Here is a 26445-nt window from a genome sequence, read left to right on the forward strand (position 1 = left end):
ATATTATTACCTTTTTGATGGCACTGTAAAGAGGAAAACAAGTAATGAATATGAGGGGAAGTGACAGTAGCGACTCAAGTGTTCGTTTTAAACAATGTGTTATGTATGATGAAAAGGAGCCTTACTTCTGAAACTTAAGTTTGACAGTTAACAGAAAATTCATCCACTGTAGAGTTTGTTTTTACCGTCTTGTTCCAATGACCTACTTTTAGAAAAGCATGCCTATTTTAAAATTTGCTTCAAAATAAGCCCGTTTTCTTAACACATCTCATTCATGTTGCAAATTTGCTTTCCATTTTAATCCTATTTTTTGAAAACTTTTGACAGTAGTCATAAAAATCTGCATCTTTTGATTTGATAAAATGTTTGTCTTTTGTGATTAAAACAAAATAACCCCATTCTCAGAAAGGAAATACTGACTTTCAGGACTATTTCCAAAGTTTCTTAAAACTAATGTGAGGGGAATAAATGCAAATCAGTAATGAAGCATTGGAGCCCAAAATTAAATTAATTTATAGGGGCTTGAATGCAATTAAATTTCTTCCAGACTGTATCTCTAATAGTGGTGGGATTTTTTTTTTTTTACTTAATATACTTTAAAGCGTAATTAACTTTCATTTTTGTAAAATTATTTAAACATTACGAATATCACTTTTATACAGATTTCCATGGTGACACAATACATTTGAAGTCTATTTAATTTACAGAGGATGAGACCAAAATGAAAACTCTTTGAGGACCATAGATCTTTATAACATCACATTTTCCAATTCCAAGATATTGAGTATATAAGTTATGTATATTTGAAAGAATGGATTTTTGACAATGCAATAAATATTTTAAATGATCTGATTGTGAAACTTGAAGAAAATTAAAATCCAGAGCAAGGAAATGCATCAGTAATACAAAGCACTAAGATGTTTAGGGTTCATAATTTAAGTTAATAAATTTTAGGCCTTGAAATTAAATTTAACAGATCTTTTTCACAGCCAAATTAAAGAAATATTTAGAGATGAACATAAGTTATATGCCAGCCTCCAAACCTCAACTCGAATTATTCATATACATAAAGTATCATGCATGAGGTAACTAAGAATCTTGAAATACATTAACATGATTTTACAGTCACAACTAATGAGCAAAGCTGTTAGAATAATTTTTCATGCTCTCAAACCTAGACATAGAAGATCTATTCTGGAAAGCATTTAATAATAAATAGCTAACTAGTTTAAACCCTGAAAGAGACATGCAGAACTGGGCCAAAGTGTTCTTAGTTGAGAATATCAGCTAAATTCAGATGTCATTTTTGCTACAAATGTGCTGCATACTGGTAAAATATTTGACAAAGGAGAAGGAGATGTAACTATGGAAATCATAACTTTAATTGACAACAACATGAAAATTCAGAAGGATAACAAGCATCACGGATGGAGAAGACAATTATGCAAGGGTAAAAATCAAATATAAGCTACAGAATTTTAAAAGAGAGTCTATTTTTTCCTCCTATTTCCCACTACTTTATAAATAAGAAGAAAGATGGAAAGAATATTATTCTTGTTCATGAAAATGGGACAAAGGAACAGCCAGGACATTCCTACCTGGTTTCCAGATGAACTGATTATCCTTTTTGCCTTCCAAATGAGCTGCATGAGACAGCAAGAGAGAAAGCAATAGAAAAAGCTTCCTCATGCGCCTCCACATCCAGCAAGTGACTGTCAGGTTGCTCTTTGGAAACATGCTTCAGATTTTTCAGCCTCTTGACTTGCCTATTCCTAAAAGAGAAAAAGAAAAATCAGGTACGTTTCTTCTGTACAGAAATGATAAAAACTCACTTTGACTGCTAGAACCTTTATTATGCTGGTATTGCAAATTTTTCATTACCATGAGGATAGTACATATAATATCAACCCTGTGGGAAAAGCTACAAAAAGCAAATTCACATTCTATTCTTACCATGTTTTGTGTTATTTTTTGTAGTGAAGTGTATTCATGAATGAAATCTACCACTGGATGATAAAACTACTTATTTCCACAATTTTTATTTTATGCTTTTGGTTAAAAAGTTCAGTGTAAAGTAATAATAATATCATGGATTCTCTCCATGATCCAAAGTAGTTACTTGATTCCCATAGCAACTCTAAAAAGAAAAGAAACAAAAGTCTGAGGTGGTTAATTTATATTTATGCTTTTGCTATGAGAATAAGCTTTAAAATAAGCTTTAAGCTTTTTTATTATTAAAAGAAAGGAGTAAATATAAGTGATGTTAAATGTACACCTTTTATTTCTCTGAAATAAAATCAGGTAAGTTTCTTCTGCACAGAACAATCAGGGAAGTTTCTTCTATACAGAAATGATAAAAACTCACTTTGACTGATAGAACATTTATTATAACGGTATTGCAAATTTTCTATTGCCATGAAGATAGTCTTTATAATATTAACGTTTGAAGATCAGCAGTTAATTAGCCACGCTTTCAACCTTCACCCATTGAAGGCATCATCAATTCTATGGACTCCACCATCCCTCAGTCAGTTTATTTTATTCTTAAAAGCAGCGTTGGCAGATACCTTGTATATTCCCTCCCTTCTACTCAGGCAAATTCCTTGAGGAGTTCATGATTTGGAGAAAGAGATACACATACACAACAAAATCCAAAGCAGGGCAAGGGATGCTCTAACAGCAGTATTAAGAAAGCAGGTTGGATTGGGAAAATGTGGCACATATACACCATGGAATATTATGCAGCAATCAGAAATGATGAGTTTGTGTCGTTTGTAGGGACATGGATGAATCTGGAGAACATCATTCTCAGCAAACTGACACAAGAACAGAAAATGAAATACCGCATACTCTCACTCATAGGCAGGTGATGAAAAACGAGAACACATGGACCCAGGCAGGGGAGTACTAAACACTGGGGTCTATTGAGGGGAAAAGGGGAGGGCCAGTGGGGCGGGGGGAGCTGGGGAGGGATAGCCTGGGGAGAAATGCCAAATGGGTGAAGGGGAGAAAGGAAGCAAAACACACTGCCATGTGTGTACCTATGCAACTGTCTTGCATGTTCTGCACATGTACCCCAAAACCTAAAATGCAATAAAAAAATAAATAAATAAAAGCACATGCAAAACTAAAAAAAAAAAAAAAAAAAAAGAAAGCCGGTTGGAAGGATTGAAGACAAGGACAAGGCAATTAGTGTCTCTGTGCTGAATGAAAAAGAAAGGAGAGAAACCGATCCAAGATGGCCAATCACTAACAGCTGGGGATTGTAGCTCCCAGTGAAAGCTCAGAGAACGAGACGATGCCACGCTTTTAGATGAATTTTCGTCACTCACGGATCAGCCGATTCCCAGTGGAGGAGCCCCATGGGTTGCCAGCACGACTCTTGCGGCCGCCGCAGCGGTTTTGCCGGTGTCTCGGCGCAGCAGCTCTTCATGCAGAGCCAACGGGACTGCTTCCCCGACTGACTGGAGTTTGGAGCTCCGGGAAGTCAGAGCCGCTTGTTGCGGACTCAAGAGGGAAGCCAGACCAGAGATTCCGGGGCAGAAGAGCACCATCAGTCTTATCGCTGCTATTTAGGCCGCCACAGTGGGTTGCTCGCATCCCAGCACCGGGAATCAATAAATCGGACGTCGACTCAGAAGCCTAATAAGAAAGGCGGTTCATCTACAATGAAGGGAAAAAAACAGCCTAAGAAGGCCGAGTATACCCAAAATCAGAACCCATCAGCAACGGAACAAGCCCTGATGGAAAAGGACTCATCAGCAACAGAACAAGCCCTGATGGAAAAGGACTCATCAGCAACGGAACAAGCCCTGATGGAAAAAGACTCATTGGCAGCAGAACAAGTCCTGATGGAAAAGGACTGTGTTCCATTATCTGAAGTAGGCTTTAAAAGGTGGATGATCAGAAACTTCTGGGAGTTAAAGGAACTTGTTTTAACCCAATGTAAAGAAACTGAGAACTTTGAAAAAAGGTTCGATGAAATGATGAAAAGAATAGACAATATAGAGAGGAATACAAATGAACTTATGGAGTTGAAAAATACAACACGAGAACTTAGTGAAATATGTACAAGCTTAAATAGCTGAATGGATCAAGCAGAAGAAAGGATATCAGAGGTCGAAGACCAACTTAATGAAATAAAACAACAAGACAAGAATAGAGAAAAAAGGATAAAAAGAAATGAGCAAAGTCTTCAAGAAATATGGGACTATGTGAAAAGACCTAATATACGTTTGATTGGTGTACCTGAATGTGATGGAGAGAATGAATTCAAGCTGGAAAATATTCTTCAGGATATTATCCAGGAAAATTTTCCTAATTTAGCAAAGCAGGACACTATTCAACCCCAGGCAATACAGAGAACACCACAAAGATATTCCTCAAGAAGACCAACCCGAAGGCACATAATCGTTAGATTCACCAGGATCGAAACAAAGGAGAAAATATTAAGGCAGCCAGAGGGAAAGATCAGGTTACCCATAAAGGGAAGCCTATTAGGCTTACAGCAGATCCCTCAGCGGAAACCCTACAAGCTAGAAGAGAGTGGGGGCCAATATTCAATATACTTAAAGAACAGAACTTTCAGCCCAGAATTTCATATCCTGCCAATTTAAGCTTACAATTGAAGGAAAAATAAAATCTTTTAGGAACAAGCAAGTACTCAGAGATTTTATTATCACCAGGCCTGCTTTACAAGAACTTCTAAAAGAAGCATTACACATAGAAAGGAACAACCAGTATGAGCCTTTCTAAAAATACAACAAAAAGTAAAGAGCATTAACATAAAGAAGAATTTACATCAACAAAAGGATAAAATAGCCAGTAACCCTAAAATAGCCAGTAACCCTATCAAATGGCAGTAACCCTAAATTTCAATCGACTAAATCCCCCAATCAAAAGATACAGACAAAATCTAACGGTATATCTAAACATATACAAAGACTCAAAATAAAGGGCTGGAAAAAAAGCTTACCAATTAAATGGAGAACAAAAATAAATAAATAAAAAGCAGGAGTTGCAATTCTCACAATTAATAAAATAGATTTCAAAGCTACAAGGATACAAGGGTAAAAGGATTAATGTAATAATAAGAGATCTTAACACCCAGATACATAAGACCCATAATGAGATTTAGATTCAACGAGACAGAAAATTGATAACGATATCGAGGACTTGAACTCAGATCCAGAACAAATAAACTCAATAGAGCTCTCCATTTTAAACACACAAAATATATATTATCCACTTTAAACACACAAAACATTGATCGGCCATTATTGATACCCATTTTAGGAATGAAGTAATATTTCTTTTTCCCTCTTTTTCCCTCTTTTTTTCCACTTTTTCCCTCTTTTTCTTTCTCTTTCTTCTTAAAAATAAAAAAAAAAAAAGAAAAGCTTCACACTTGCAAAGCAGAACCTGACCTGTGTCCCTAACACAGATCTAGAATAGTAATGGTGCAGTGCTACAGCTTTTCAATGATTTTCTCCCTGTATCCCTTTAGTAGTCAACAGACAAATCATCACCCTCCCTCCCCCTACTCCCCATGCTTATAGGGATGTGGCTGGGCTGCTCCTGGGTTACTAGAACCATGCCACCTTATATAGGAAAAGCTTTTTCTTGCACAGGGAGGGAACCTTAGAGACTGTTTTACTTCACCCCAACTTTGAGCAGCTGAGGGAACTGACGCCCATGCTCACACAGTGAGTTAGCATGGCCGGCGAGAGCGCTGACTTCTTTACCTCAATAATTGCAGTGCATATGTGGAGGTCCAGCATAGTCTCTCCCTTTCTTGATTGCACTGAGCTCTCCTCTCACCTCCACATCAGCTAGGTGCATCCACAATCCCAGCAATGGGGAGGAATGACGTTCCAGGCCTTTACCTTACCAGCCATAGGCCTGTAAAGCTATAGCAAGTAGTGCATAAAAAAAAAAAAAAAAAGAAAGGAGAACTTCACATAAGATAATATTTGAGAAGAGCCTAGGGAAACATAAGGACTTGAAGGAGTCAGGAAGGTCATCTCAGGCAGAGAAAACAACAAGGCGTTGAAATGCGTTTTGTGTTTGGGGACTGGTGATTAGGCTGGTGGTTGCTGTGAAGGACACAAAGGGGAAGGAGGAATGGACTAAGATGAGATTTAAAACATAGGCAAAAAATTTAAAATTTAAAAAAAGCTAGTAGTTGGATCTAGCGGGTGGGCGGTCCGCTCATGAGGCGAGCCACCAACCATCCCTAAGTCAATTTAAAAAATTAAATTAAATTAAATTAAAAAAATAAAACATAGGTTGGGGGCCAAATTGTAAAGAGCTGTGAGTGGCATAGAAGGGATTTGGGCTTCATACTGTAAAAAGTAACAATAAGAATCATGGAAGAGCAAATGACTTTTAAATAACTAGGATCCGTGTGCATAATGGATTACTAGTAAACAATGGTAGACAAACTGAGGCCAGTTAGAAAATTAGTGAAACAGTCATCCAAGAAAGTATTGGTGATGAAAAGATCAAGAATCAGGAGAGAATTGAGAAGTCATGCAAATTGCTTCTGGATTTAAAAGATTTAGTTAACAACGGGATGTGCTCTATAAGAGGAAGAAGATAAAAAAGGGATAGAAAGACTGCAAACTTAGATGCCTGAACCAATGAGATCCCTTTACCAAGAATAGGAAACAGGAAGGGGGCATATTTGAAAACGTGCTTTACTTTAGAATAGAATAGATTAAGTCTGATGAGGCTACCAGATATCCAGGTACAGTTTTCCAAAAGATAATAAGAAAACTGTACTGCAGTGAAGGAGATCTAAGATAACCTGCCACAATACATGTATTATACAAAATAAAAAGAGAAAGGTACAGAAGGGTAAAAGAATTGAACAGTAAAAAAAAATATCAAGGGTAGAAGTTGTTGCCCCTAAATATATACCCACACAATTACTGCAGGTAGGCAGCAAATCTGACTATGAGTTTCCCAGTGGCCAAAGAAAAGAAATAGCTATTACAGTCTATGGTTTCTATGTGCATGGGATTAAATTACACCACCTGCCCACAGTTTTTGCTTTCTTTATTTCCACCCAAGAAAAGACATTGCCCTGCTCTCAAGCACTGTTGGGATTTACACCAGGAGTCTTCATAAATACAGGTGGTGTGCTGGGCCATGTGCTGAACACATTACTTCATCAAATAAAACAGCAAGTTGTCTGTGGTGGAGTCTTGTGGCACTCCTGGAACATTCCAAGGGTACAGTGGCAAAGTGCAAATCAGTAAAAATGATTCTACAAGGAATCAAGCAATGAAGTTCTATTATACAGCTTTCTGACAGTCTGCCTTGATCCAGAGAGGAAGAGTAAGAAGCAACCAAAACTTTTCTTCAAATTTCTGCATTGCATACCAATACTGAGAAGAGCAAAAGTGAAGTGCTCTAGCTGAAAGATGGTAAAGCTCAGTTGCTTGAGTGTTTTTTTTCTCCAAGAGTGGCCTGTTAGATGATTTCATGGAACTGCTCTGGCATTACTAGACACAATGCCTCTGGCCTAGAGAACTGAATTGGCCACATTTCCTTAAAGCAAACGCCTAATAATCTGATTTGTTACAACTGAGCTTTTGCTAAAAATTAGGCAACATGGCTACTAAATTATACTTTATTCTAAGGCTATTACTAGCTTATATGGTATATTTGTGTGAAGCTGAACAAGGTAGTCCCTCTCCTTGAGTAAAAATATTTTTAAGTTAGTATACTATTACAAAACCTGAATTGTTCTGACCAAGAGTCCTTTTCTGGGACCCCAATGAACAGCAGCCCCGGCTGTTTGCACATATGGGCCTCTGGAGCCCACCTGAACATGTGAAGATCCACAGATCCACACATCAGAGCATAGTCTGCACCCTCCCTCCCCTCACCCCCTCTCCAGGAGAGGAGACAGTACCACAGTCAGAGCCACAGCTACTGCAGAGCTACAGAGGAACCTCAGAGACCCCAGAGCATGTTAGGATACAGATTGCGGCCACAGACACATGTGTTTACCCATCAGTGCCTGCTCTGATTAATGTACAAGTTTCAGGTGAGGGTTCATGAAAGAAGGGGCTCTCCATTCCAGCTAGAAGCCCTGGAATCTCAGCTCCTGCCCCAATGCCCCCAGGCAAGCTGGCATCTGTCTATGATATGAACTGTGGCCCATTAGATGATACATTTATAAACACACACACACACACACACACACACTCTAGATTACAGATTTTTCACACCTATAATGGTAAGTTCACATGCTTTAAGAAGCAACACAACAAAGAATGGACTGGAAATTATATCATGATATTTTAAAGTCTGCCTAAGTCCTTTGTCTCAATTGATTTTCACTTCCACTTCTATGGAACGGTGGACTGGAGCCAAACTATTATATTCTCCAGACACACACACACCTCACCACACAAATAGGTGGTTAATACTGCATAATACAGATTTGATACAAAGGCTTTAGTCTGAACATTTTTCAGAAGACATCATTGCCAATTACATATGTCATTGAGGCAGTTGAAAAAATCCTAAACATTGCCCTCATAAAAGAATATAACTTACTGGTGAATCCTACAAAGCAAACCAGTTTAAAAATATATCCCTGGGAAAGCAAATAAGTGGCCTTCTATATGTAATGATAGATCTAAGCCAGTGCCATGTCAGGGAGCTTTTGATAAAGATGATGACTGTGTTTGGTGGTGGATGTTCCCAAGCTATTATTTCCAAAGTTAATAAAGTAATAGCTAGCAGGACCTGTTCTATACAGAGGCTACGTTTTTCCATGACATAAAATCACCAGGGTATACAAGATGACTTTGTCCATTCTTATTAATGGTCATTCAGCATATGTAAAAAACACATTCAGATCACTACAATGTAAACTAAAGAAAAGGAAGGCCAAAAGCATATCTGCTCAAATCCAAATGGCTGTAGGTGGGAAGCTAAAAAGAGATTGAAAGGATTATGAGTTTCAATGAGACAGCACATGAGCCAGAATGATTGGCCGAAGAGTTATACAGAAATATGGTGAATTTTGGCTGGGCATGATGGCTCACGCCTATAATCCCAGCACTTTGGGAGGCCAAGGTGGGCAGATCACAAGGTCAGGAGTTCAAGACCAGCCTGGCCAATATGAAACCCCGTCTCGACTAAAAATACAAAAATTAGCTGGGCATGGTGGTGTGCATCTGTAATCCCACCTACTAGGGAAGCTGAGGCAAGAGAATCACTTGAACCCAGGAGGTGGAGGTTGCAGTAAGCCAAGATCATGCCACGGTACTCCAGCCTGAGTGACAGTAAGAGACTCTCTCCAAAAAAAAAAAAGTTGAATTTTTCATCAATCTTTGACTTTTAATTGCAAAGAAAGCCACAGTAATATTATCTTAGCACAGCTTGCTATGAGCCTTGGTTTCCTCTCAGGCTTCCTCACCAGTCTAGAGCCCTGTATTGACCCTGCAAAGTGACCTAATTCCCTTAAGGTTCTTTTGTGATTACCCAAGCCAGGACCCAACAGCAGAAGACTAGACAGAGTGGCTTGGAGAACCTACTGGGCTCCCGTGGTCCCCATAATCTCCTGGCTATCACTAACAAGGCATAGTGCCAAGAAGAGACCAAAAACTGATCTTGATGAAAACAATCTGGAATACAGATCTTACAGAATGATTAAAAGAATCTCAGTTTTGGACTCTTACCCCTAAAAATATAAATATGTGCTTCATGCTTCACACATGTAAGTAAAATGAGACTCTGCTGAGCTGATGGAAAGTGCAGAATATAATTTTTTTTTTTTTTTTTTTTTTGGAGACAGCCTTACTCTGTCACCCAAGCTAGAGTGCAGTGGCGCAATCTCAGCTCACTTCAACCTCCTCCTCCCAGGTTCAAGCAATTCTCCTGCATCAGCCTCATGAATAGTGGGGACTACAGGTCCCCACCACCATGCATGACCAATTTTTGTATTTTTAGTAAAGACGGGGTTTCACCATTTTCGCAGGCTGGTCTTGAACTCCCGGCCTTAGGCGATCCACCTGCCTTGGCCTCCCATGTACTGGGATTGCAGATGTGAACCACCACACCCAGCCCAGAATGGAATTTGAACAGAGGTGTGTCCTACTCCACTGAACCACATTGCCTCTCCTCCTGAAATGCCTGGAATTTCCATTAAATTATTCTTTAGAAAATATTGGGAGTCATTTTTGTGTCTGTACTTGAGAAGCCACACAAGAGTTCACCATAAACAAAATGAGAGAACAAGAAGCAATTAGAGATTCCATTCTTCTGTTTGTACAACACAAATGAAAAAACAATGTTATAACTATGATTTTAAAAATGCGTTATGCGGGAGACATGTGCTACCCACAATGGCATGTATAATTTATATCATGAAGGTCATTGAGTTTCCAAATCTTCTTATTTACTATATATCTTAGCATTCAAAATGTACTTGTTAGGTTAGCTCTAAACTGATGAATATTAAGAGAAATACAAAACAGTTTCTCCTTTTAGCCTGTTTTCTAATCATTGAAAGGCCATTGAAATTATAAAAAATGTGCCTCACATCCATACGCATTTCATTTTCCCTTAAATGTATTCTTATCGGTGAAACCCTTGAATATGTAAAAGACACAACATTTAAAAAATAAAATAAAGTAAAAATAGTTCCAATTTGCTTTCAGCCTGAAGAAACAGCAATGCGTGGGAGAAAAAGAAACTGATTATACACATCTTCATAGTGCCATCTCATGGTAACTGGGGAGAGAAGACGGCTCAATAAAGATGGCCGGTCAACGGGCTAATGTCTGACTAATATTCTGCATTCCACGTGACCTTTCATAATGTCTTGACCATACATTGCTATATATAAGACACTGACCTAAACACTTCATTTGATGCTCACCACAGCCCTACAAAGTAGTTATTCATATCATGCCCCATTTAGAGATGAGAAAACTGAGCCATGGTACATCAAGCAGCAAGCCGAAGTCACAAAGGTAGTCAGTTCTTTGCAAGTGACCTCAATGATATCCCACTGAAGGAAGAGAAACTAGGATTGTAACTCAATATCAACATAAGCATTTTTTCATGTCCCTGATAATGTAGATACTTTATAGCCCTATGTAGTTTCAGTATCTTGTACAAGGCAATTTATATCAGATAATTTCACTTAATCATTACAATGAGCAATTATTCCTATTTTTAGATGCAAAAGAGATTGATCCCTAAAGGATGTTAAATTAATATTCTAAGGCCATCTCAGCAAACAAGTGTCAAAGCTGGGTCATGGAACAGTCCTGAAGCTACAACCCATTCTGTTTACCACAACCCATTCTGTTTATATCATGCCTGTGAACCCTGGCATGTCACAACCTTGGAGCCTGAGGTTCCTCATCCACAAAATAAGGAGGACAGTCATCAATAACCCTTAGGAGTGAAGGATGTTATAGAAGCATGGATGGAAAGTGTATAGATGAGTCCCTGACAGTGTACACTGAGAGCCCACTAAAGGGTTGTTATTTTTACTATTGCCATTGTTTTCTTAAAAGTCAGAGAAACTCCACTCCAGCAATATTTAAGGAATAGATTGAATGCAATCCTGTCCTGCAGCAAAATAGTGAAAGATTATTTTTTTCCACTTTCCAATCTTGTGACTTTTTGCCGTATTTCTGAAGGGCTAAAAGTACTCTGTATCGAGAACTCCATTAAGATTCACACTGACCCTGCAAAGGAGAAAACAGGTATGATCACCTCTATTTTATGAGAGAATAACCTCTGGTCTTGCAATGACATGATGTTTAGTAACTTGTTCCTGCCTTTGAACCACCAGCCTCTTCCTCTCTGCACCTCACTCTGCAGACCTCAGCATGACACTCTGCAGGTAGCTGAAGAATCCTAAATGGTGTGAAAGGTAAGAATGTGGCATAGGAATGCATACCATAAAAGTATATAATCGCATGATTTTTGGTTTGCTATATTAATAATTGCAATAGCTTGGAGTCAGGTATTGAAGCCACACAAAATTTGGTAAAAAGTCCTCACAAATATTTTTCCTATCTCTTAACAAACTTTTGCCACAGGACATAACAGATAAAAAAGCGGTGTTGAAAAAGGTTTTCTGAAACCTTCAAAAACATTGATGACAGACATTGCTATATTCTCCCTTTCTTCTAGAACCACTATTTCTTTAAGGTGTCCACTTGTCAAGGAAGGAAGGAAGGGAGGGAGGAGAGAGAGGAAAGAGATAAGGAAAGAGATAAGAGAGGAAAAAGATAAGAGATAGAAGAAGATAAGGAAAGAGATAAGAGAGGATGGGAGGGGAAGGAAGGGGAGGAAAAGAGGAAAGGGAAGGGAAGGGGGAAGGAGGGGGGAGGAGAGAGGAGGAGGAGAGGAGGGAAGGGGGACGGGAGTGGGAGGGGAGGAGGAGGGGTGGGAAAGGGGAGTGGGAGGGGAAGGCAGGGGAGGGGAGAGAAAGAAAAGGAAGGAAGGGAAGAGGAGAGAAAGGAAGGGAAGGAAAGAGAAAGAATGAGAAAGAGAAAGAAAGAAAGAAAAGAAAGAAAGAAAGAAAGAGAGAGAAAGAAAGGAAAAGAAAGAAGAAAGGAGGGAGAAAGGGAGGGAGGTAAAGAGAGAAAGAAGAAAAGGAGAAAGGAGAGAGGAGAGGTCACATTCTCAGATTCCCATGTAGCTAGGGCACCCACATGACTCAGTTCTGGCCAATGATTAGGAGGCAGAAGTATCAAGGGTATAGAGATTTCCCTTATCCAGTAAAAATATAAAGTCCTCCCCCCCCCCCACCACGCAACGCAAACAAGTATGGTCTTTTGCCATTGATCTCATTCCCATAGAAGAGAAATGCAACACCTGGAAGTGCCAGAGCCTCCTTGAAGCCATGGGGATAAATGCCACCTGCTAAGGAAGACGGAGTGGGGATACAGAGGAAACCTGAGGCTCAGACACCATCACAGAGCTGAAGCCACCCTCTGAATTGTCAGCCTCTGGACTTTCTGTTTTGTGAGCAAATAAACCACTTTATATAAGCCATGTTTTTGTGTGCCTTCTGCCACATGAGCTGTTAAGTCCCACAGTATCCATGTCACTAGATACAGTAAGTCTATTTATAAACATTGATGTATGTTGATGTATGTTATATTAGTGTGCCTCTAACATCCTGCTGAACCTGAACATAGAAGAAGCCAATATGGGGAATAAACCAACGTCACCTTCTTAGAAACAGGACTAATTCACGAGAAGTAGAGTAACTGCATCTGTTGTCAGTTTTCATGTGTCATTCCCGTGAAGGAAGGGGCACTTCATTTATGACTGCAATTGCAGAAAAGGAAGTTCTGTAAGTGGATTTGTTCTGACTGGGGGCTCTGACACAGGTTATACCAAGAAGAACAGTAATTACTCTGGTAAGCTGCCTCAGATTCCCCAATGAGAATGAATCTGTTCATACAGACAGAGGGCAAAGTAAGAATTTAGTTTTGCAGCTTCCTTCTATGCAGTTGCCAAGCCCTACCTGATTCTGAAGGTATCATGGATACATTCTTGTAATTTCAGAACCACCTTGTCATCATTTCATGGAAAATCATCTTCTGATTACCTCATGGGATCATCTCCCTATCACCCCCTAGCATTTCTGGTTGTTGCTCAAATTTTCCCCTACTCCCTCTTTCTTCTTCACTTTCTTCCTTTGGGACAGAGACATCAAAATCTCATCAATTTGTTTCATTTCTCCCTGGCTATTTATTTTCAGCCTCCATTTCTGTATGTCTTTCTCATTTTAACCTCTAGATTGGTGTGGCTCTGACTCTGTCCTCAGACTCCTGTTTCCTACCTTTGCTCACTCTCCAGGTGATCTGACTTAGTCCCACGGTTTTAAACTCCATACTTCATTATTTCTGTTTCTCTGTATCCATTCCCCTATCTTTAATCCTGACTTCTCCCAGAACTCACACATCTTTCCACTGAACATCTGCACTTGGATAGATACACACATGTAACATACAAAATGGAGCTTGATTCCCCCAAAGAGCCCAAAGCCCAGGTCTACCCGACAGCATCACACTTCACCAGATCAGAAGCCCAGGAGTCACCCTGAAATCCTTCTTTCTCACATCTAAAAAATCAGTTCATCAGCAAATCTGGTTGACAGCACCTTGACAATCTATCCAGTATCAAGCCACTACCCTCTTGGTGCAAGACACCACTTCTCACCAGAGCTACTGTAACAGCCTCCGACCTGGCTTTTCTGCTTCCTCTCTTGGTTTCCTTCTACGCATTCCTCACAGAAAATCCAGAGTAATCTTTAGGAAAGAAAAAATATACTTTCCTCTGCAAAATCCGCTGGTGGCTTCCAATCACAGGATAAACTCTAAAGACTCTGCTGGTTGAACTTTGCCTCTTCTCCTTCCTTACCAGCCTCCATTCACTCCTGTGCCACAGACACACTGGCCTTTCTTGTTCTTCAAACATGCACCTTCTGAAGGTCCTTGCACTACTGTTCCTTCCTATTCTCATGACTTGCTTCCTTACTTCCTTGTGCACCAAAGGCCTTCCCAGACCACCGTCTCTTCAGCACAGCTGAGATGACTCTGCCTCTAGATGTTTATTTGCTTGTTTGTTGTTTATAACACTTACAACAGCTCAATAACTGATAATTTAGTGTACTTAGATTGGCATATTGGTTTATGTTCATGTTCTTTAGTAGTATCTAAGTACTTTACCTTGTTCACTGTCATATGTCTAGTTCCTAGTATATTACCTGGGAAACATATGCTCAACAAAGATTTGCTAAATAGATCCATGGACTATTGAGTCAACTTTTAAATAATTTTTTTCAAGGTAAGTGTTAAAGTCTTGGACCATAACTTCAGTGAAGAAGCTTTAGCACACAATGGGAGAAATATGGATAGAAAAATCCATCTACTGAAAAATTAGGCTATTTTAAAACATTTTAAAGAAATTATTTCTAAAATACCAACATTTGGAAGGGATGCATGCATACAAACACAGAGGTAATGAGATCTTACCCAATACACAGAACTATCTGTTGCCACCTAAGATACAATCACGAATGCTGACACTCATTGTTAAAAGAATCATATTTCCAAGTGTCTTAGATGAACAAATTATTGTTTACATTTTTAAAGCACAAAATGGCTCCCAAATACAAAGTATTATGACTCCTGTGGGGAAAAAAATGAGATTATGAAATCAAGGAAAACAAACTTTACTTAAAGATAATCATTTCTACAAGGTATGAATTTTTTATTTCTTATGGTAGAACTGTCTTTACATCATTATTCAACAACTGTTATCACTAATTAATACTGCTGTGCTTCAATAAAAGATGTTATCAGGTTCCAAACCCTTGCATTTAAAGTAGAAAAATCTTTGGTTAAAATGTGTATTTGACATTTTTACTTTCGTGGCTACTATAATTTGTTTAGTTTACAGACAAATGGAAATTATTTAAATTGAGAACAGCAGTAGGTTATCTCTTAAATAGCATTTAAATTAAGTTTTACACAGAGAAAAGGTAAATTTTGTAACTTTAGGAATGTCTGTTGGTTTAAGTCTCTGAATTACCTGTTTTGTGCTCAGTAGTTAGTTTAGCAGTTTGCAACTCTATGGTAAATAGCTTAAAAATTCCTCCTACTTTATAAATGCGTTACAAATATCCCACTCCACCACCCCTAAAAGATCAGAACAGAAGTTTTAAATTGCCTATGCTTTAAATCCTCAAGTGGAGAACTTTTTTTACAAATTAGGAAAAAATGGAAGTTCAATCATTTAATAGAAATAATGTCAAAAAACATAAGCTAGTCACTAAAGAAAATATAATATCTATATAATCTGTTGTTTGGAGGAATTTAGGTTGATTACAAAAAGAAAATATGTTCCATTTGAAAACTTTACCTTCTGGAAAGAGTAATAAAATTGATACAGTTACCTTCTATAGATATGTTAAGAAATAAAATAGATACCTGAGGGAGTCAGTCATAGTCCATTCTGCTGAAGGTACAAGAAAGAATTTGATAACCTCTTTTCACCAAATTTACATACACACACACACACGAATGATGTTGAGAAAGAGAGATTTTATGCGCGCTGACATTTAACAGTTACTCTAAGGAGCTTTATAAGAATTCAAGATAACCAAAATGTGTGAACAAGAAAACATCCTCTTCTCAAACGCTGTTGAACTTTAAGATTAAAAAAAATACTTAATTACTCATTAACATTTTCTTTGATGTAAGATTCTAAATATTTAATGTCAAAAGAATTATCCAGTTAAACTGTAAATATAGCTTTGCATTCTCTTGATTAATTATGCATCTACTGTTGCAAAGAAATTTATAGAAAAATGTATTCACAGTTGACATGAAAATAATAAGTTTATAAGCCTATAAAATTTCCTAGCAGTCTCTTCCATTATCTTTATAAGTTTTCATTTATTATGTCTAGGCATTGACCATTAGTAATTTGCCATTAGACTCAGGAGATTTGATAGAATTTACTTTCATCCTGTGTCATCCCTCCTTGCACAAGAATGGAGTGTTATTTGAGAGAAAACATTCTAAATTAAGTTGAAATGCAAAAGGCCTTTTTAAATTATTTTTTCATTGTATAAATTCCAAGAAAATTTGCAAGAACATGTTTGGCCAATGGAAAACAAATTATATTATTTCAACTTGCATCTTCAAGGGTGTGTGTGTGTGTGTGTGTGTGTGTGTTTCTAGATGTTTTAAATAGATCAATAGGACTCTGCAGTATCCAGTTGTCTTGAAGTATATTTCATTTACCATTTTCCCACCTTAAAAACAGTCACACATCCATCCAATCAATATTATCTATCTCCAATTTCACAGAATCAGACAGAAATTAATGATACTAAATAAAAAGCCCACTCTTCATCTTTATTGCTATATCACACATGTATGTGTGTAAACACAAAAATACTTTTTAAATAATAAAGTGGTCAAAACACAAAATCAAAAATTTCAATGAGCGATTTCTCTCAGAGAAAGAAGAAAAGTTCACTGAGTATCCTAGCAATTTACCACTGGAAATTTTACATTTAGAAGTTTAATTACAAACTTAGATAAGTGGATTATAATGAAAGATATCTCTAGCAAGGGAGCCCAGGCAGATGCATCATGAATGCATTAAAGAAAACACCAGAGAGAGAACTTTCCATCAGCAGAAAGATTTTAATTAAACAGCAATAGGATAGATCTCTTCTGTGAAATGATATTGCTGTTACCCTCAGTTCATTAACTCTATTTACTATATAATATATTCTTTGAAACTATTTCACTATGGAAAGTAAGTTTAAACCTTTCACTCTCAGTTATGAGGGCAGAAAAGTGTGGGTAAGAAAAAGGGAAGATCCATTAAAGATGTGGGACTGGAAAAGCATTTATTGTTTGCATGCTTGTCCTTAGTGAACTGCAGCTTAGGTAACTCTGCACTGCATGGAAACCCATGGGCTTCAAAAGAAGGCAAATGAGCCCACAAGTGTCCATCAAAATGTCCACCAAATTAATGGTGGTCCACTAGGGACAGCCAAGGTGATAACCTGTCTGTGATTTTCTTCTAGGCATGAATTAGATTATTTACCTGAGACACCAGCATGTTAAAGACATGCATTTTCAAAAGCCTCAGTAATACTCCTATGGACTCTGCAGTGGAGAGGCTTTCAAAAGCCTCAATAATACTCCTGTGGACTCATCCAGTATGTTCCTGGAGGTCAGGGGACATAATTTTCTTCATCTTGTATTCCTAGCTTGTAGTCTACACCCACTGGGTGACAGTAGATGTTGAATAAATGAAGAAATTAATGAAGTGAGTAGGTAAAACAAGGTACATTCTAGTAGTAGATTATGATGTAATAAAATTATAATGAACAAAATATAACTGGGCTAGGAAAGCCAGTAACCTCAAACACATATGGAAAATTGAATATCAGTTATGCTCCTTCCAAAACGTTGCAAAATTCCATTTCTCACAGACTTTCTTAGAAACCTAGCTTTCTCCTATTCATCCCATCAACATTACACCTTTTATAACAAACACTTTCCAGACTGTTGCCAATTCCAAAACTGAAGTGAGCACCAACAGGTAGAGTGTTGGAAAATCTCTAAGGCTTTAGGTAGGAACTCTTTTCTGCATGTGACCACACATTAAAAATAAAATGCCTAACAAATGTTTTCATAAGTAAGCCTTACTGAATAATTAGGTACATTTCTTAAAGAAAATAAATGAGTCATATTTCCTAAACTAATAGTCTTGGAATGTCACATGCCCTAGAATTTCTTCAAATAATCCCCCTTTCTTTTTCAGAGTTAAGAGTGAATTTCAGGAAGCTTTTAAAAAACCTGGGTCATTAAAAATAACATAGTTTAATAAAATTATTTTTTATTAAAGTTCAAAATATAGCTCCCTACAGATCTGAAATTTTATTAACAGCAATAAAGACATGACCTCTGTCATCTAGGGAAAGAGAAGTAATACTCAGAAATCTGAAGAACAGGAAAAGATGTCTGTGGTAACAAAACCTGAGAGAGAAAAAAAATCACAAACTTCTTAAAAGCATGAAAACAAAAATGGCAATCTAAATGCATTAGGACAAACACAAAGTGAACTTAAGAAGAACTAGGTAAATAACAAGAATGAAACAGGCAGTCGTACAAGTGCTTGAAAAAAGAAATCTCACTTTTTCCTGTGTTGGGAACATCACTGAAAAAGTGGCAGTAACAGTCACTCCATAGGTGTTGACAGTACTTTTGGAGAACCAGAGGCAATGCTCACCATCTAAGCTGAACAAATCATACTCTTATAGAATTGTATATTTATGACACAATAGGCAACATAATATGTAACCTTACAGGTCATTTCTCACTCTGTTCTGTGGCCACAGCTGCTCCCTAACCCTCCACCTGCTTTAAAAATGCTTGTCACTGGTTGCAGGGCGGAAGTCCTGAATAAACTTAGGTGGGATGATGCACTCCAACACATCTTTGCCACTATGTGAAAACATACCGTAGAGAGATTCTTACAGAGGATCAATGAACTGGTGAGAAGAATAAAGCTTTTACCAGGTAACTCCAGCTTCCAGGGATGACATCTTCTTAACTAATGATACTATCTTTCCTCAACAATTTTCAACACATGCTATGTTTGTCTAAAAAAAAGCTTCTCTTTCTCTACAGAAGCTTTCCTTGCATCTTCTAACTCACATGCACAAGAAGAAATTAATGTTGAAGTTAATGTTGAGACACAGAAGAGCATATTGATAGTACTGAGACAAGCACTTGAAGGATCAAGGACTCAGAAGAATGTTGGAAGAGATCTCTGTTACTCAAAGCTTCTCTAATACTCTGTGCGGTAACTGAATATTTCCAATGACAGAAAATTAATCCAATACCCCACCAAGCAGTTCAATTTTATATAGCTCCAAATATTAGGACATGGGTCTCAAATTGAAATAGTTGCTCTCCTTTTTTAATCTAAAGCCTTTGATCTTAACTATTCTGTTGGTAATTATAGCTAAAGTATGTCTCGTCTTTCACCACACGATAAAGTTCCAAGGCTTGTCTCTTCTCAGGCAAACATGTTCAGCTCTCTCCACCATTCTCCATGAAGCATGGTTTCCCACATCCTTCGCCAAAATGGCCCCTCTCTACAGACATGTCTCCAAGAGGCAAAGGGCAGTTCTCTAAGAAGAAGAGGGCTGTGATCCATTAGCAATCAGCATTCACCGTACCTGGTCAGGTAAAGGGGATCTGGACAGGGTAACAACTGCTCCAGAAATAATCCAGCACAGAAATAATCCAAACTGTGCACAAAAGGATTCATATCAGAATTTATTGTTAATTTTAATTAGACACATGGTAATATTGATGACAAAGGCAGCAAACTAAGTGTCTATTATAGTGAAATAATTTGGTTATGTCTTCTTCATGGAGTATTATGTAGCCATATTACTCAACTGTCAAGAGTATAAAAATATAGAAAATAATAAAAAAGAAATGATATGTTTTAAAAGTAACTCAATATTATAGCTGATGAAAATTATGAGCAAAAATATATACATTAAATTTTTGGAAGAAATATACTAAAAATGTCCGCTGCATTTGCATGTCAGAAATATGAGAGATTTTATTCTTCCTTGTCCTCTTACTTTTCCAAGCTTCAACAAGAACATCTATTCAGGATGTGTAATTCAGACTACCTGAATTTTGCAGATTTTTTTTTAAAGAAAATCCAGAGAACACACTGTGTGTGCCCAACACCGAATGTGGCACAATTTGGAGCACATATTGATTGCTTAATAAGCATCTGCCTCCTGCTTGAAGAAGCCAACTCAGCAAGGCCACTTCACTGCACTGTGTGGATTTTGGCAATTTGTCAGTGAAACGATGCTTTTCCCAGGAAGGAAAATAATCTGCTGCAAAATAAACTGTAATGACTACTTTAAAAATAGTGTTGTTTCCCTATGCAGCCATTCTTCTCTAAGTAAGCAAAGAGGGGACATGCTTCTCCCTCCTTCATGTGCCACAAAGCTCATCTAAACGCAGAGTCACCATCAACTTTTAATGGAAATGCCTGGAGCCAAGCAGGAAGCAGACCCTTGGGTTTCATGGTCCTGTAAATCACCAAGGCTTGTTGCTGGATAACTTTTACATCTTTTATCATGAAAATTAAAATAAACATATATGATTTGCCCCTTTTAAGAGGTAGATATTGGTTTGTTTGTTTTTGCTGAAGCCCAATAATGAAAGCTTAAAGTCAAAGATTGAAATGTCTACTTTCTTTGCACAGCTTTTCCACCTCTAATAGTTGTGGCAGTCATGGAACCCTCTTCCCAAGACTCTAAGCCAAACAAAATCCATTGCAACATCTCCTTCTCTAATATTCTCAGCTCCAATTGGCTTTCTATTCAGAGAATTGAGGCCAAATTCCATCATAATGACAGTCAACTTTCAGCTGATTTCATTTAGTGGCAAATTAATTTCTAGTGCAAAAGGATCTGATGAGATTGGGCACGTTCCAGGTGGTATGGCCACAGACTCTAGTGCAAAAGGATCTAGATGACCCTTTGGGTGCTGTGAAAAGCTGACACACACCTACTTGATGATATTACATCTCGGTAGCACAGTGAACAGAATCTCACAGTTCTGCTCCTCCTCTAGCACTATATTTCACATCAAAAATTGCCAACATCAAATAGTGACAAAGGCAGAATGCAGAGACCAAGTGGAGTGCTGGGTTCAGGTGTAAACAAGGAGGACTGCACATAGAACCACCTTTCAGGATGCTTACCAACTAATTGCCAATGGCTGGACATACAGTGAGTAAAGATTTAATTAACAAAGTAACCTGTGTAAGTGCCAATTTCCCATGACAGACCACAGGTATTCTTGGTACTCCTAGAATTACTTCAAGGAGAAGACTTTGAAAGATGAGGTAATTTTAGGTGAGGTTTGAGCATGGGGAAACACAAAGAATATCAAACAAGGGAATGTCGTGAACTAAAGTGCTGAGATCAGAGAGAAAGCGTTAGAAATAGATTTGAGTGCCCATGGTAAAGAATCGAAAATGTGAAAACTTCTGATTTCACTCTATAAGCAAAGGATTTGGAAAATCAGGCCCATTAAGTTAGCAGTTAAGTCCCCAAAAGTAGAAAATAGGGCAAGCTCTCCAAGTGAGAGGATGTGATATAGAAAGAGGAAGAGGCTAAGGGCTAAGTTCCGCAGTCTGCTCATATTCAGGAGGAAGAAGTAGACATTGCTCATTCCACCTCCTCTAGGTAAAATGCTCTTTTCTACCTGACTGCTTTATGAACTTCTCCACAATACTCAAGGCCTAGCATAAAGGGCACTTCATCTATAGGGCCTTCTCTAGCTCATCTGGACAGTTATTCACTCCCAAGTTTATCATCCTAAATTATGTTGTGCAATAATCATGTATGCATTTCTTTCACCCACTTGACTGTGAGCTCCCAAGTGATCAAAATCTTGCCTTATTATTTTTTTCATACTCCTACCTTAGTGCTGGCACAGAAACACACTTAATTGATGCTAATCAGGTGTTCAATGTTCAGCAAAGAAGAGAAAAAGTAACCTCCTAGGTAGAAGGGGACCTAAAACAGCAAGATTTTGTGAAGTAAACGTAATAATACCTGGAACTGATTTAGATGATAGGATTCTGGACATAGAGTTGATGCAATTAGGAGTGACAACTCTGGGGATATGGAGAAGAAATTAGTATATTTTGCAAGTGGGAAAGATGGGGTCATGGGATGCCACAGGGCAGACTGTGGTAGCCAGCTTCAAGATGGACTCTACTGATCCTCACCTCCTGGTATCCACACCTTGTATAGTCCCACCCACAACAAGATAGGAAATTGTAAAAATGATGATATACTGTGAAATTGTCCCACCCCCAACGGGATAGGAAATTGTGAAAATGATTATATATTGCAGCTTCTGACTCACACTTTCTTGATCACTCACCATGAGGAACACCAGATTCCAAGTCGTGAGGACACTCCAGCAACTCTATTAAGAGCCCACAGGGCAAGGAACTGAGGTCTCCTGACAACAACCAGCATTAACATTCCAGGCTTGTGGGTGAGTCCCCTTGGAAGCAGATGCTCCAGCCTCAGTCAGGCCATTAGATGACTGCAGTCCCAGCTGATGCCCAAGCTGCAGCATCAAGAAAGACCCTGAGCCAGAACCACTTAGCTCAGCAGCTCTCAGGTTCCTGACCTACAGCTACTGTGTGAGATAATAAATGTTTATTAAGATACTACATTTTGGAATAATTTGTTATACAACAATAAATGATCAATACACTTAGGTTCTTTCAATTTCTCTAGATCTCCTCCCCAAAAGGAAGAAGATGAAAAGGAAGAGTCAGTAATAGCAACTCTTACAGAGTAGACATTTGATTATTCTGCTGGTGGATTAAAGACTGCAGAGTAGAGCAAACCAAATTCAAAACTAAAAGAAAAAACTCAAGTCCTCTCCCAGTCCTGGCACACTCTGTGACTCAGGGCAAGTCCTTGAATTCTTCTGAAACTCTTTTGCCCCCCTCCCCACCTTTAGAATGAGAATATAATACCTGATTACATGTTTATTGTGGAGTTGTTTTAATTGAGAAAAATGTCTGAAGCACCCAGCATGGAATCTCACACATAGTAGGTGCTCAATAAATATGAATGTCATAAGAATCTAAAGACATTTCAAAGAGAAACCAGATTTTCTAAAAAGGGCGAAGAAATAAGTGGGAGAAACAATTATAGAACCACAAAATAGTGAGACCCTAAAATGAGACTTTTCCTCAATCAAAATATTTCTATGCCAGGTCCTACCTTCTAAATGTAACAAAATAGGTTCATCTCACTTAGCAAATCTCACTCATGCTACCCAAATTGCCAGCTTTGGCCCATATCCTCATTCAAGGTAAATTAATTTTTCCAATACACATTCAGTGAATGCCTGCTACATACCAAGTACTGACCTTGTGCTAAGAATACAGCAGTAAACAAAACGAAACAGATTAGGAGTGAGCTATGCAGCTATCTGGGAAACAGTGTTCCAGGCAAAAAGAACAGAATGTGCTGAGGTCCTGAGGCACTGAAGCCAGTGAGATTGTAGTAAAGAGAACAAGAGGAGAAACAACAATTCCAGGAAAGCAACAGAGTAGTCCCAGGGCCCTTGTAGTCCACTGTAATGATTTTGGCTTTTACTATGAGTAATTTGGGGAGTATTTTGAACAGAACAGTGACATCATGGGACTTACATTTTAGCAGGATCTCCCTGGCTGCTGTGTTAAGAACAGACTTAAGAAACCAGTAAACTAAATATATGCAATTATTAGCAGTGGTGGAAATCATTATTCAAGCTCTAGAAATAGTTTGAAGGTAATGACTGCAAGATCTCCTGATGGATTAGATGTGAGTAAGAAAGAAGAATCAAGGATGACTCCAACATTTTAGACATAAGGAACTGAAAGAATGAAATTGCTACTAACAGATAGGGGAAGGCTGTGCAGTAAGAGGAACAGATTTAGAATAGGAAGACTATCAGGAGTTCAGTTTTGGATACTGAGACTGAAACGTTTATTATTCATCCAAGTAGAAACAGCAGATAGGAAGCTGTGTATGCAAGCCCATTATGGTTCAGAGGAGAGCTTCAGGCTGGTGATATAAATTCAGGAGACGTTAGCTACAAACAGTCTGATATTGCATGAGGACAACAAATTAGTGTGAGAATGGATAAAGAAGACAAAGGGCTGCACCACCATCAAAGCACTCCCTCTACTCACGTTGCTGTCTCCTCTGAGTTCTCTCTCATTCTACTGCCCTGGCCTCCTAAGATACTATCCTCAACTCCTCAAAAAAAATCATGAATTGTTTTCTCCAATCAACTCCAGTGTAAAACTGGGCTCCATGCTTAATTCCTCCAACACCAGTTTTTGGAATGACTGGGTTTCTCTTACTGCTTTCTCGTCATCCACTGATATATAAAGGGAGAATGGATGGTCAGTCCTGCAGTCATTCCACAGTAGTTCAACTAATGTGTCTCAGGTCTTCCTTTCCTTCACTCCTGACACTTTTAGTTCTGGGCTTCTCTTTGGGGGCCACACCGCTTCTCTTTAAAAAAAATGTCAAAGAACTTATAGTAATGCTATTTCTGATGAACATAAAAACACACTGTGACCATGTTCCCTCTTGGATGCCACATACAGAGAAGAAGCATACCTTACCAGCTACACCAACTTTCTAGTCACTCCCTTCATATCTTATCTTATTTGATGACTACCACTCATACTTTCTTGGAACTCATCTCTAGGAACTTTGTAAATTCTATTGTTCTCAAAGTAGTCTGTTCCTTAACTCTTGTTTGCTATATTTATGATCTATTAGCACATCAGCACAGTGCCTGCTAAACTTGGCCAGCTTTGAGTCTATCTTCTCTGCACCAGATTCAATTATTTGAGTAGAGACTTTTTAATTCTAGTTAACTGACTTTTAAAACAGATACATGCATAGCATTTACCACCTTACAAAAAAAATTCACAGACACATAAAGGCCTCATTTCAGACAGTTTAAAATTGGTAATGTTTGCTCCTTTTTAAAATGATGGTTCATCAAGATTAAGTGATTTGTCTAAAAGCATTGTTCATAGTGAAGACTTATGACTCCTGGTTTAGTTACCTATTAATATCTCACAGGTGAAGAAGTAAGTTGATTGGTAGCAAGTGCCAAAGGTAAGACACTACTAGTTGTACAGGACTTATTTCGTTGATCTTTGCAGCTGAAAAATCTCATATTCCTTCCCACACATGGGAAAGAAACAGGAATTGTCAGCCCAACCATTTCCAGGAAGGTCATAAGAACCCAGAGTTCAAGCCGTCTCTCTATTCCCGTAATTTGTCCTTCCCTGCTGTCACTCCCATTATGGTTCAATTAACAGTGGAAGCCGGGAGCAGCTTGATGAACATCTGTCGCATCCACCTGGAAATAATTCAATAAGGGCACACCATGGGAAGATATTATGGGACGTTAGCTTAAGTTTTTTTCCCATTTTCACAGTGGGTGATAAAAGCAATTCTGATAATGGGAGGGAAAAGAGTACCTGATCACCTGGAAATATCAGGTCAATTTCCCAGTGTAGCATTCCAACACATATTTGAAAGGAATATAAAAATAGTAACAAATGGCTTGGACTTATGAAGCTACATGTTCACAGTGGCATCACTATTTTAGACCATATAAATAAAATATGGTATTGGCAGAAGCCACTGTCAAGTAAAGTATTGCTATCTAAATAGTGTGTATTGTGTAAAAGAATATATTTTTGATGCATTACCTAAGAATTTCACAGGATGCCCAAGGATGATCTGGAAATGGACAAAAATGTGAAGGACCATTAGCCTTATATTGTGTGGAATGAATAGACAATGGCAATAACAACTTAAGAGAAGCCAACAGTAAACCATGTCAGCATGTCTGCAATTCCTACATTGGATAGAACTACCAGTTATTTTTACAATGGGCCTTATTTGTTGATTTTTTTTCAAAGTAGGCATTTTCAATCCCCAAAAGCAAAGATTCCAAAAACAGTGAAAATATACTGCCCAAGACTTGAATGCTATTTATTTAATAATTATCACTTTAAATTTGTTTTTAATTAACATATCTAAATAACTAATCTCTGTTCACTTGCATCGTTAATTATTTTTCTCCAATGCTGTGTTCAATTATGTTTTTAAGACATCTGTTTGTAATGCTATTACCATCCAAAATTAAGAGTTTCGTTACAAGACTTAGGAAGAATGGCTACAGACTCCATGAATATTTCAGAATAAAAAAGAAGGCAGCCAATGCATTAATGTAATTGGCTTCCAGCAGTACAATGGGTAGTAGA

At 38.1% G+C, this 26445-nt stretch overlaps 1 protein-coding gene and 1 long non-coding RNA gene across 6 annotated transcripts in view; one reads left to right on the forward strand and one right to left on the reverse strand.

Moving 5' to 3' along the window:
- THSD7B (thrombospondin type 1 domain containing 7B) overlaps positions 1–26445 on the reverse strand; it is an 873835-nt gene that overhangs the window by 756545 nt on the left and 90845 nt on the right. For 4 of the 5 annotated variants that reach the window (XM_008998957.6, XM_035305018.3, XM_054257669.2 and 1 more), the window contains exon 2: positions 1599–1772. In XM_008998957.6, the coding sequence (XP_008997205.4) occupies positions 1599–1737 (139 nt within the window). In that variant the 5' untranslated portion in view covers positions 1738–1772. Of the gene's footprint in view, positions 1–1598; positions 1773–18721; positions 18820–26445 lie in introns of those variants that run through there. The other variant, XM_078329124.1, reaches the window with a different exon arrangement.
- LOC144576807 (uncharacterized) lies at positions 18902–19960 on the forward strand. Its single transcript, XR_013519354.1, has 3 exons — positions 18902–19106; positions 19218–19392; positions 19613–19960. It is a non-coding gene; the product is annotated as an uncharacterized LOC144576807 (long non-coding RNA).

This window comes from Callithrix jacchus, chromosome 6 (genome assembly GCF_049354715.1).
Source record: "Callithrix jacchus isolate 240 chromosome 6, calJac240_pri, whole genome shotgun sequence".
Taxonomy (NCBI): domain Eukaryota; kingdom Metazoa; phylum Chordata; class Mammalia; order Primates; family Cebidae; genus Callithrix; species Callithrix jacchus.